The sequence below is a fragment of the Cydia fagiglandana genome, chromosome 16 (assembly GCF_963556715.1).
Source record: "Cydia fagiglandana chromosome 16, ilCydFagi1.1, whole genome shotgun sequence".
NCBI lineage: Eukaryota > Metazoa > Arthropoda > Insecta > Lepidoptera > Tortricidae > Cydia > Cydia fagiglandana.
The window spans coordinates 11,014,171-11,027,526 of NC_085947.1; the positions used below are offsets into that span (position 1 = coordinate 11,014,171).

A 13,356-nucleotide genomic window follows, 5' to 3' on the forward strand; every position below is an offset into this window, starting at 1 on the left:
CACCCATGATGACTTTTATGACATAGTGCATGGCCGCCATTTTAGAATCCAAAATGGTCATCATTTTCGAAATCTGCGCCCCCCAAAACCTATAAAAGGACATCCATAACGACTATTATGACATAGTGCATGGCCGCTATTTTGGAATCCAAAATGGTCATCATTTTCGAAATCTACGCCCCCTAAAACCTATAAAACGACACCCATGACGACTTTTAAGACAGTGCATGGCCGCTATTTTGGAATCCAAAATGGTCATCATTTTCGAAATCTGCGCCCCCAAAAACCTATAAAACGACATCCATGACGACTTTTATGACATAATGCATGGCCGCCATCTTGGATTTCAAAATTGTCATCATTTTTGAAAAAAAACTTAAATAAAAAAAAAACAATGTTATAAATGTGTAACAAACCGAGCACTTTCATTTGATACCAAACTCGACCATACTTTCTTGCTATTAAAATGACCAGAATATCAAGACCCCTCACAAATGGCTTTTTAGCATTTTAAGGTCTTCTAGCTCAATAACCTCTTGTTCGAGCCTGCTCAAAAATTAATGACTAAAATATAATGCCCTCAACTACACGTTTACCCAATTTTATTGAAATTAGAACAAATTTACTTAGGTTCTTGAGTATCAAACTATCTTCTGACAGTTCAGCTTAAAAACATCGAAATGCCGGGACGTACCGCTAGCCAGCCGCGTGATCCAAGTAGAATGTAAGAACTTCGCTTCGCTTCGCTCGCTCGTTCGAATATGTAAAAATTCGTTCCAGTGAAATTTCGCAACATGGCGCGTGATCATATATTCCTGGTCACGCTTTACTTACTTGTTAAAACGAGTGACGGTGCCCACCAAGAAAAAATGGCTCATTTTCCATTCTAACCAACTCCATAGTACATGCCTTACAGGCGTAGGTATTAGATAGGGATAAAAAGCACTACCCGAATACTCTAAAAATATAGCAAAAATGCCAAAACAGATAAAGAAATGGCATTGAAGAAAGTCGAAAACTTATTTTAAGCAATATTTTAGCCCTAACCGCTGTAAAACCTCAACTGCTCTGTAATCTGAGGCCTAACAGGCGTAGTATTTTTAGAGTTTCGTACCCAAAGGGTAAAAACGGGACTCTATTACTAAGACTCCGCTTTCCGTCTGTCTATCCGTCTGTCCGTCACCAGGCTGTATCTCACGAACCGTGATAACTAGGCAAGGCAGTTGAAATTTTCACAGATTATGTATTTCTGTTGCCGCTATAACAATAAATAAATACTTACTAAAAATAGAATATAATGGTACGGAACCCTACGTGCGCGAGTCCGACTCACACTTGGCTGGTTTTTAACTATACGATTTGTCTGTCCTGTCACCGTACCTATGTGAAAAATAGTATAATTATTTACCGGTTTTTGTTTCAGCAATAGTGAGACAAGTAAAACTGAAAAAATGAAAAGCGGTAGGAGACGCCAAGAAGAGCACAACCTGTTAAGGTAGGATGAGACGGTTCATTTTTTGTTCATTTTCTAGTCTCATTATTCATCTTTCACTCAAAGTGACACGTCTGAACACAAAATGAACCAAAAGTGAAAAATGAATTCATTAGTGAAAGAATCCAACAATGTTGGATATTTTCATTCACTAGCACTCCGAATGACCAAAAAATGAACAGTGTGAACACAGAAATGAATGTTCATTCGGATTATGTATATTTTTCTCGAATCCTGTGGGTATACTACTATATAGATAGACTAAGATAACGTAAAATCAATAAAATGGTGTTCAAGTGAAACGAACAAAATACTCTTTTATTTTTGGAGCATTTTAAAAATTACCAATGCCTCTGGAACCACAAAATTGATGAGTATAAAGACAGAACAATCCGGGCAAATTCTATAAAATCTCTAATTAGTGATTTAAACTTAGAGGTTAGTGAAGAAGAAATTTAACTTAAAATAAAGACGATACGATTATTAAATGATCACAAATTAAACTTATAACAAGACGCACAACTTCATTCGACGCCATAGTGAAAAAAAAGTTAAAAAATGAATAATCTTTCCAGCAGCCGTGTGAACGTGGAATGAAAGGAAAATGAAACATTCACTCAAGTGAACATTCACCCGAGTGAACCGTCTGATCCCACCATCCCACCTTTAGCTTCTTAAATCGTTACTCATATCTCATATCATATATATATCTACAATATATTTATTGCTAAACATATTTATATCTGTCGCTTAGTTAACTTCAAAGTCGGGTAAATCCATTCGTCCCTTTCAGCAAATATCTACCCTATTACCTTTTCTTAATACCAAAAATTAAAAAAAGGGTTGAATAAGAAAATTAACCTTTATAGCCCTTAACTTTTGTGTATGTCTATTGTTATTCAAAAGGTACTTAAATACGAGATACAGTACGTAGCGGCCCCCTTTTATATCTTTCGTTAAATTTTAATAATCACGATTATTTAGCAGTGGCGTTGATGGGCTCTTAACCTGCAAATTTTATTCTCTTTTAGATCAACAAGGTTTGCACTGGCGGACATGGAGTGAGTATTTTTGTATTAATTAATTGTTATCTATTCGTTTTAGAAGGGAGAGAAATTGTTGTTTAACTCCTTGTGCTAATTGTTAAATAATATTGATATCCGAGCAAGTGAAAGACTCCAAAATGGAACTATGCGCGCAGCGAGTGGTTTAAAAAGTCGGATCCTGAGCGTTGTGAAGGTTTCAAGGCACGAGAGTTAACTTTGCTACCGAGCGACACCACATTTTTCACCACGCCAACGTGAGGATACTATCTATAAAACACTACGAATCAAATCCATCACTTAAATAAATCTAAAATTGGTGATTAAATTCGAGATTGACGCCAATTTCATCCCGTCTGGATACCGCTTAAATGAATAGAGCTAGACCAAGAAAAGTCTGCAGGGAAGTTGATAGCCCACGAAGTGCAAGTGTTATTTTAAACGTCAAATTTCTATAAAATTATGACGTACCGATATAAATAACAATTGCGTGGGCTATCAAAATCGCTGCAGACTTTTTGGTCTTTTAGCATATAATTTATGTTTGTATGTAGACTAGGTATGTAAGTACTGGGTAGGTTTGAGTTTGAGTCTTGCCTCGAATTTTACCGTAGTGTCGAAACTGCTCAGCTAATTTGTCTATGAAATGATAACATTGCCCATATTTTTAACGTACATAGTTTAAGGGACTAGTTTTTAATTCACGAAACTAGTACGAGAAATGCTTTATTTTTTATTAGGTACTTATTTATATTTTTGTATGTTATTTTATATGGCTTATTTTGTTTCGTTGTTTAGGCAAAAAAGCACACAGCCAGGGGACAAGAGCAGAGAAACTGACAACAACGAAGACGAACACGAAGAAAAACTCAACGGATATACGGTAAATACAGATATAGGGCTAAGTAGTGCTGGTGGCCTAGCGGTGAAAGCGTGCGACTTGCAATCCGGAGGTCGCGGGTTCAGACCTCGGCTCGTACCAATGAGTTATTCGGAACTTATGTACGAAATATCATTTGATATTTACCAGTAGCTTTTCGGTGAAGGAAAACATCGTGAGGAAACCGGACTAATCCCAATAAGGCCTAGTTTACCCTCTGGGTTGGAAGGTCAGATGGCAGTCGCTTTCGTAAAAACTAGTGCCTACGTCAAATCATGGGATTAGTTGTCAAGCGGACCCCAGGCTCTCATGAGCCGTGGCGAAATGCCGGGATAAAGCGAGGAAGAAGAAGAAGACCGATATAGGGCATATAATTAAGGATGACTCACGCTAGACCGGGCCGGGGCGTCCGATATGTTATTTTTTATGACGGCTGATCGGTGATCCGCGGTGTTTGTTAGAAAACGAAGCTCCGGAAGCTCCGGCCCGGTCTAATAAGGGGCCCACTGATTAACAGGCCGCCGGACGGTATCGGCCTGTCAGTTAGAACAAAATTTTGACAGTTCCGAACAACCGACAGGCCGATACCGTCCGGCGGACTGTTAATCAGTGGGCCCCTTTCATTCTTTATTTTCCATCGTATTTTCGCGGAAACGCACTAACGTGTCTTGCTATTTCAGTCAGTCTCGGTCCAAAAAGTACAGAGGTTGACTGAACTAACATGACATATACGAACGTTTCCGAGAAAGTACGATGGAAAACAATTATGCACTACATCTGTGGCAACTGTTGATTCTATACCGTCACATCATGCAATTAAATATGCATTATATAAAAGAAAAATTTAATTACAGCTGTACGAAGACTTGACAAAATTAATGGAAAAAATAGATGCGAACACCTCTGTCTCCGTAATAGCAAGAACCGCTGAGTACCACAATATAGTGCTAGTCAAAATGAGTTCCAAAAAACATAGCAGGTACTTCAGAGCTATGGATGACAAATATGTTGACGAAAAACCAGAGAAAAAGATAATACTTATCGTTCACGGCCTATCTCCTAAGGGCTTTACTGCCATTCCATGTTTATATAACAGACACAGCTTTATGAAGTTAGTGAAAATGTACGCAAGTTATTTGGACAAATTTGATATATTTTTGATACCAATGGGAAATCCTGATGGTATTGCGGATGCTACTGTGAGTATTCTTAATGTCGTGTTTCGTAAGTCGTTCTCAAAATCACTAGCTCTTATCAATCATACTTAATAGGACACAAAAGTGGAAGCTAAAAAACCGGGCAAGTGCGAGTCGGACTCGCGCACGAAGGGTTCCGTACCATAATGCAAAAAAAAACAAAAAAATGCAAAAAAAAAACGGTCACCCATCCAAGTACTGACCACTCCCGAAGTTGCTTAACTTTGGTCAAAAATCACGTTTGTTGTATGGGAGCCCCATTTAAATCTTTATTTTATTCTGTTTTTAGTATTTGTTGTTATAGCGGCAACAGAAATACATCACTTGTGAAAATTTTAGCTATCACGGTTCGGTGCCTGGTGACAGACGGACGGACGGACTGACGGACAGCGAAGTCTTAGTAATAGGGTCCCGTTTTACCCTTTGGGTACGGAACCCTAAAAAATAAAATAGTCGTTAAAGTACCTTACGGTGTTATCATCATCCATGGCTGATGACGGAGCGCGGAGATCCTATTTCTCGTATCTATCTAATACCTTTAAACGAGCAATTCTTGTTTATTTATATTTATATTTCGGATCTCGGAAACGGCTCTAACGATTTCGATGAAATTTGCTATATTTAGTTTCGGGGGCGAGAAATCGATCTAGCTGTCTTATCTCTGGGAAAACGCGCATTTTTGAGTTTTTATCCTCTAGCCGCCCAGAGACCTATAAAAAGGTCTCTTGTTCCATTCTAATTTGAACTTAGTGTTGACAATATAAAATTTAATTTTGCTTGGCAGGGTTTGACGTATGGGCGGCTAGAGGATATATGTTTTCCGAGCAAAGCTCGGTCTCCCAGATATTGTATTTGTAATGTGAGTTATTCCTCGTTCCTATGGCAGTAGTGTAACTTAGCAATTTAACTTTATCTTATTGTTTTCGTGGGTTCTTGCTCCCTATATGTGTGTATCCACACTTTGGCCCATAGGGATCTTTTGTGCAATTACCCAAGATTTTTTTTGATATAAGTAAAAATATTTAATTTTAATGATTTTGTTTTACGTTTTAATTCAGCTTTACGATTATAATAACTCGATTGTAGATCGCTTAGATAACACTATCCTTTCAGATCAGTCTCTAAAAATGTTTCACCCTGTATGCATAATAACATCCTGTTCCCAGTTGTATTTTAGCCAAAAAATTAAGTATTGTTAGTATTAAACGTTTCATAATAGAAAAAAAAGTGACCCAAGCAATTTAACCTACCTAGAACTGATATTACGGAGAATAACAATTGAAGGGATGTAATTTACAAAAACAACATAACTGACTACACTGGTTGACACCTGAAACGATTAACAATGTTCTTAAAAAAAGTGTCAACCGCTCTAAGCAGTTATGTTGTTTTTGTAAACATTCCTTCAATTCAGCTCCAAAGACTTACGCTCCAAAATGTTACATTTTGTCAGCTTCAATTATGGAACAAGAACAAATCGCCTCAAGCAGCATGCTTTGGCGTGAACGTGGATCGCAACTTCGACGTACATTGGAACAAGAGCCACGGTTCGAACAGTTGTACACAGGTTTACCCGGGAGAAGCCCCCTTCTCGGAGCACGAGAGCCGTGCCGTGGCGGATCTTATCCACCATTACAACCACAAGATTGTAGCGTACATCCACGTACATGCTGGGACTTATGGTGCTGTAACATTCAAGGTAAACGGTTTTGTGTACAGGTTCGGTTATCGAAGGCGGTTCATCATGATCATAATGATCATCATCATCATCATCATCATCATCATCATCATATCAGCCACAGGACGTCCACTGCGAAGAGTACCACAATGACAGGTCTTGCGCCACCCGCATCCAGCGGACTCCCATATACTTACTCCGAGTTCATTAGAATACCTTTCTAAATGAATGTACTTGTATTTATTTCTCATTTTAACCGTTCAAAGCTTATTTCCAACTTAAATTTAATCAATATATTTTCCGCTGTTTTCCCATTTATACCTACTATCATCTACATCAACGTTTATCGTCAATCGATTGTTAAAAAATATATATACTTACTTACCATCCATTTGTCGTATGCAAAAAAGTCCGTCGGCAAGTAAGTAAATTATAAAACTGACAACCAGCATCAGGAAGAGTAAACTGACAATTTATATACGCAGGGAGACGCAGTACTTTATCCCAAAGGATACACAAACCAACTGATCGATGATAAGTACACCGACATAGAGGCGGGCATCGAAGAAGCTATGAGGAACGCCGGTTTCAAAGTGTATAGTGTTACTCTGACAAGCCTATACAAATGGTACGGACAAGTCAGTGGATCAAGTGTTGACTACGCTACGACGGTATGATTATTATTTTCATCCATGTTTTTTTAACTTACCATTTAGTAGGTATCTCTAGCTTCGAGACGAGCTGCTCGAAAAACCTAAGACATAAAAATAAACAGATCCATTGTGACAATTTGTTACCTGACTGAACATTCGCCGTATAGCTGCAAAAGTATAGCCGCTTTATGAATGTTCGCTTTATACAGCTCGCTGTCTATTGCTGGACCATTTAGTAAATTATCTATTGACTAGCAAATTAAACTTGTCCGGGTCATCTGTCGATTGTCAGCGTGGTGAAATAGGCGCTAGATGTCACCAGTCCACCAGTCGGTCTTCCCAGGTACGCCCTTTTGGCAGCCCGATCCTCTCCCATTCTTAATAGGTGACCAAACCAGCGAAGTCTGTGGGATTATAACAAAATAGTTAATCAAAACACGAAGGTAATCAACACAACGGTATACCGGGTGTGGCCTGTAATATGAGCAAAAAATTAAACTGTAGGCTGTACTCATACTGACCAATAATACCAACATTTGTTCAGCGACTTAAAAAAAACTTGTGGTTTGATTTTTAATACACTTTAAAGTTTATTTTAAGACGCAATGTATTGCGAATTTTGTTATGTTTAAGGCGTGACAAGCAACGTCAATCACAATGATATGGCGTGGCGATGGCGTCCATTGAAGATAATAATTATTTATTTTGTATGAAAAATAGGGAGTCTAAATACTTCATAATTTTTAAAAGTTGTTGAACAAAAGTGTCACCGTTTGAGGAGTACAATCTATGTTTTAATTATTTGCTCGTGTTACAGGCCACACCCGGTATTTGTATTTTTTATTTATTACCTACGTAGGTATATGGCATTCCTTACGCCATGGAGTTCGTGATGCAGCCGTATCAGGAATACCGCACATCAAACTCCACTTCCGAAGAAATACAGGATAACATCCTCACCGAAGTCTGGCAAAGAATCATTGACGTAGTCTTCAGCACCATTTACAAAAGTACAACACATGTCTCCTCCGGAGAATAAAATAAGAAGAGTGTATAAAGATGTTTCAGTTGAGTTTATTCTAATATTTTTTTAGTCTTGTCTTAGGGTCGGTTGCACCAATAATTTTTATTGTATGGATAGTTTCATAAAAGAAAAAGTCCAGGTCGTGTCATATCAGAAGGTTAAGGAGTTGGCAGAGGATCGGACGAGTTGGAGATTGCTCCACCGACAAGAGCACAGCTCTTAAATATAAAGAAGAAGAGAAGAGGATAGTTTCATAGTTCTCTGCTGCCTGACGTTGATCAGTCTGTTAATTGTGGTTGCTGCAACTGGCCCTTTGTCTCCAAGAGGCCTATAAAAAATTCTGCCGTTCCATCGAATTTTGAATCTTTAATTTGAGAGCAAAATTGCATTTTCCTCCTCAAGTTTTGATTCGTGGGCGGCTAGAGGTTAAAGATACAGGGTAAAATTATAACCACCGTTGTTACAAATCAAATCAAATCAAATATCATTTATTATCAGGCAACTAAGGCTCATAGATAAGGCACATACAATAGTAAAATCTTACAAGCTAAAAAGTTATTTCGGTGACACGGCGGTTTTCAGTTGTGTCGCATGTTCCGGTGTAGGATTTGGCAGATTCCCACGGAACCGCCGAAACACCACGCCCTTCGGCCAGAAGTCCGCGCTCGCGATGGTTTCCAGCAGCGGCCGCACTCTACGTACTCTATGTAGTGATTTTATAGGTCATACTGAACAACTTTTATGGCTGTTTCATACATTCCGGCTGTTGTGATGCCGCTGTCCCATGACAGCCAAATTTTTTTCGCGATTTGTGCATTGGCCCCATATTAAAAGTTGTTCAGTATGAGCTATAAAGTCACTACACTACGCAGAGTATGAACGGGTGGTTTAAATTTCACCTTGTACAAGCGCATTGCTTACACACACACAATATTCTTTTGCCTAGATCAGCTAACGACATCCTAAGGTTTGTACAACGAAATGTTAAAAACGAAAAGTAAAAAAAAGTAAGTACCTAAACAGTAGAAAGGGATATTGTTCAAATCAGACGGAATAATATGATATGCAAAGGGGGCATTTTGTAGATTAGATGTTTGCGATAGGGCAGACCGAGGTGAGTTGTGACAGAGGAGAGTTGTGACATCATCGATTTTTTGGAATCTATTAACTAAAAACTAGGTCGCAATAATGCGCGTTTGTTAGTGCAAGTTACGAGCTAACAAACGCACACTGTTGCGAGCTAGCTAACAGTTATTAGATTCCAAAAAATCGACAATGTCACAACTTTCCTCGGTCACAACTCACCTCGGTCTTCCCTACCTATGATTATTCCTCTTAGAAAAATCGTTGTGATCACACAACGATCATCAAATCAAATCATTGGAGAGTGGGACATGTCCCATGTCATCCAATATCACCCTGACGATACTAAAGATACCTGCCGGCTTAGCCAAGGTTACAATCGCTATCGCTTCGACAACGAAAAGCATTATATCTCTCTATCACGCTTCCATATTGGTGCGACAGTGACAGTTGTGTTTCGATCGCTACGGAGCGTAAGCGATCGGCATCTTGGCTACGCGGCCAGGTCTATTCGCTCATGACACAAGCATGCCAAAGAATATTTCTCATTCTGGACTTTTTTTAAGATGATTCAAGTCTCGGGCTAGTTTTCCGGACTCAAACCCAGATCAACATTGAATGATTTAATGTTATTCTTATAATAAACTTTATTGGTATGCCTTATAGTTCGTATCTGAATGGTATGTCAAAGCAGATTACTTTCTTTACGTTACAAGAGAGAATTCGTACAAGTGTGTCATTGTACTCATTGTTATCTTTTGGGCTCTCTTTGCATACGAAAAAGATTAAAAAAAGCGAAGGTACCGTTTCAGTGATTTTAAATAACTTTATTACATGCTCTAAAATACCAACAACCCACGTTGATATTTTAGATAAATACCTATCAATATTAAATGCACTAAGAGCCTTTATTGCATGTAGATTGGTACCTACTTCATTTTTTTTACTGGAACAATGTACCTACCTACAGTACCTACACCACAGAATAAATAATAGTACTAGGTACAGAAGACTCACTCTCTAACAAAACGCGTATGTCACGATCAGCACAGATATGGCCGCTAGGTGGCGACTGGCGACAGCACCACGCGCGGCTTATGGCAAACCCCGAAATTGGGGTCGAACGGATGGACTTTTAGCTACCTGTAGCAAAGCGACGAAATCGCGGAGTGAGCCACGCCTGCCTACACATTATTTTGCGTCGCTGGTATTCGGAACAGGTATGAATACAAACCCTAAAAGAGCCTACTTTTCTAATAAAGAGATGTGAATACATTCGGAGTCTATTGTGTTTAAATACTCGTATTAAAGAACTACAAGTAGAACTCATTTTGGCGCTTTGTGCAGAGTTGAATGGACTCAAACTATTCAAAGTGATTATTTGTCATCAAAGATTAATGTTGAGTATCAGCACTATTATTTATTCTGTGGTATAAGAAGGCGTAGCTAAAAGTACATCCGGTCCACCCCAATTTTGGGGAAAGCCATAATAAGCCGCGCGTGGCGCTGTCGCCACCTAGCGGCCATATCTGTGCTGATCGTAACAGCCGCGTTTTGTTAGAGAGTGACGGCACGATTCGGGAAATGAATTAGAGATTCACTAAATATGAAATAGTAAAGATATGTGACGTTCCACGACAAAAGGCACCTTATGGCGACTGGCGCTTACGCTATTATTAACGCCGCTCCAATATTCAGCCGGGGCAATGGTACCTTTTGCCGTGGAACGTCACATATCTTTACTATTTCATATCTAGTGAATCTCTAATTCATTTCCCGAATCGCGCCGTGAGTCTTCTGTACCTAGTACTATTATTTATTCTGTGGTATAAGGCACTTTTCAAACCGAACAACTGTGATAGTTATTATACAAACATCTAAGAAGTAAAGAAGTACTTACGCAATAAAATTAAGATATATAGTTGTAAGAAATCAAAACATTGTGTAAATATACAAATTAATATTAATAGAGTTTAACGAACTAAAGACCTACATGAGAAAACCTTCTACTCCTACACACTAACAGAGACTCTTCAAGCTGACTGTTGCTACTGTAAAATAATTATAATAGTCAAGAAAAAGAACAATGGTTAAGCGTAAAGGTAACAATTATATTTCAATAACAATATCTGGCAATATTAATCTACAATGGGACAACCTAGCTTAAATAAATAAATCTAGTACTTACACAGAACTATGTTTTATCAAGCAGATCTGCTAGCGATAGGAAAATTTTACATTTTTCCTTTAATATGAAAATTTTCAAGTACACAGCTATGCCTTATAAGGCTTGTTATATTATAAGGCCGATAAACAAGTTTACTTTCCGTATTTAAAACATAAATTATCTTATTCAACAGTCAGATGGTCATTGCCGATTATTGGTACCTACAGCAGGCGTGGCTCACTCCGCGATTTCGTCGCTTTGCTACAGGTAGCTAAAAGTACATCCGTTTCACCCCAATTTTGGGGAAAGCCATAAGCCGCGCATGGCGTTGTCGCCACCTGGCGGCCAAATCTATGCTGATCGTAACAGACGCGTTTTGTTAGAGAGTGAGTCTTCTGTACCTAGTACTATTATTTATCCTGTGCCTACAGTCCAAATTGTGTCATTACCGTTTTCTTGTCAAGCGACTCTTGTTTGATAACTGCTCTATTAGTTCTGCATAATATATGCTTGCTTGTACACTACTATGTACATACTACACAGTAGGTGTGTACCTACTCAAGAGAGAGTGTTTTCTCTTGACTCTTTGTTTTCAATATATTTTACAAACAGTAGGTAGTAGTAGTCTTGTTACTTCTGTTGTTGTTTGTAACCATGTCTATGTTACTAACTGTCCGATTCGAACTTTAAGATACGTCAATTAATAGATCTAGAAACGATATTATGGATTTGATGTATCAGTGTCAAAAGTGACGGGTTTGTTTGAAGAAACGTCACATTTGACACTTACATATCTAATCCATATCGTTTCTAGATCTATTAATTGACGTATCTTAAACTTCAAATTGGGCCGTAAGTGTATACCTGAGCAGGTAAAGATAGAGAAACAATTAGGTACTCTTACCACGTTGTACGTGTGACATTGCCCTAAGTGAAGCGTTATAAGAAAGTAGGCTGACAGCGGTGACTCACGACATTCATGCAGAGACCAGATCCTCGGGTTAATGCCAAATCTCATTGACCTAAAGACGGGTTTCGATAACGGATCGGTTTTGATTGTTAACATTAACGAGTTGGCTGTGTCCATGTGTGCTACGACCTTTTTACACAGTTTACAAAGGGAAGGTAACGGTTTTTGAATATAGCCTCCTCAGGCCCAGAGTCATTTTTACCGTTTTGAATTTGGAATCTTTTTTTATTCCATTATAATTCAAAATTCGATTTTAAATTGTTCATTTTAAAGGAACTCAAGACTTAGGAGGATATGTAATGTTTATGCGCGTATGTCTATATTTTTAGCATTTCCAACAGTTCAAACGGATTTTTAACACAGTGACACAGTATGAATTAATTAAGGCTTTAGCTTGCTGATTTGAGATCTTAATTGAATTTAGTTGATAAGTAGGTAATGCATTAATTTTTCTGACAATCGCAGGATTTATGTTTTGTGATGCTTTATTATTTTTCCAGCAGTAAACTTAAAGGCACCTATTATCTCTTAGTTAGATTAGCATAAATATTTTATTTGTTTGAAAAACGAAGATTAGGATGAATGTCAGTGGCTAATGTCAGTCACGGCAAGTACTCTCATGATGATACCTAATCCAGAATGGTACAGTCGACGTCAAAAATATGTATAGGTACACTTTTGCAGGACAGGAGGCGGAGTAATGATTCCGTTGTAATAAGGCGAAAAATGTAAACATAAACATATCTTTGAAATCGACTGTACAAGTATGGTGTTAAGGTAGACTGCACCACAAACACTCTGACTGTACTCTTCCTGGTAAAAAAATAAATGTCGTTTTGGGGAAACTAGATTTTGCGGGAATCCTCCAAAATTAATCCGATGCCTCATCATGTCATCAGTAAATATCACTAATTTGGTCAATGGTCAGTTATTTACCTAATTATTACATTAGACATAAAAACTCACATTATAGACGGGTCTAACGCGAATTATATTCAATTACCTTGATTTACCGACGTTTCGACACACACTTTTCCATACACTTTTCGTCGGGTAAATGCACAAATCACTGTTTTGACATTTTGCTGGGACATCAGTCAGCCGCGACCACGACCAGTGAAACCTGTGTCGAAACGTCGGTAAATCAAGGTAATTGAATATAATTCGCGT

General features: G+C 38.3%; 1 protein-coding gene across 1 annotated transcript; it reads left to right on the forward strand.

The window, feature by feature from the left end:
• The first annotated feature begins 1,418 nt into the window (after positions 1–1,418).
• LOC134672322 (carboxypeptidase B-like) lies at positions 1,419–8,002 on the forward strand. Its single transcript, XM_063530217.1, has 7 exons — positions 1,419–1,489; positions 2,524–2,553; positions 3,334–3,418; positions 4,270–4,614; positions 6,065–6,310; positions 6,775–6,960; positions 7,802–8,002. The coding sequence occupies exons 1-7, from the start codon at positions 1,452–1,454 to the stop codon at positions 7,979–7,981; spliced, it is 1,110 nt and encodes a 369-aa protein (XP_063386287.1). The 5' UTR covers positions 1,419–1,451; the 3' UTR covers positions 7,982–8,002.
• The last annotated feature ends 5,354 nt before the right edge of the window (positions 8,003–13,356 follow it).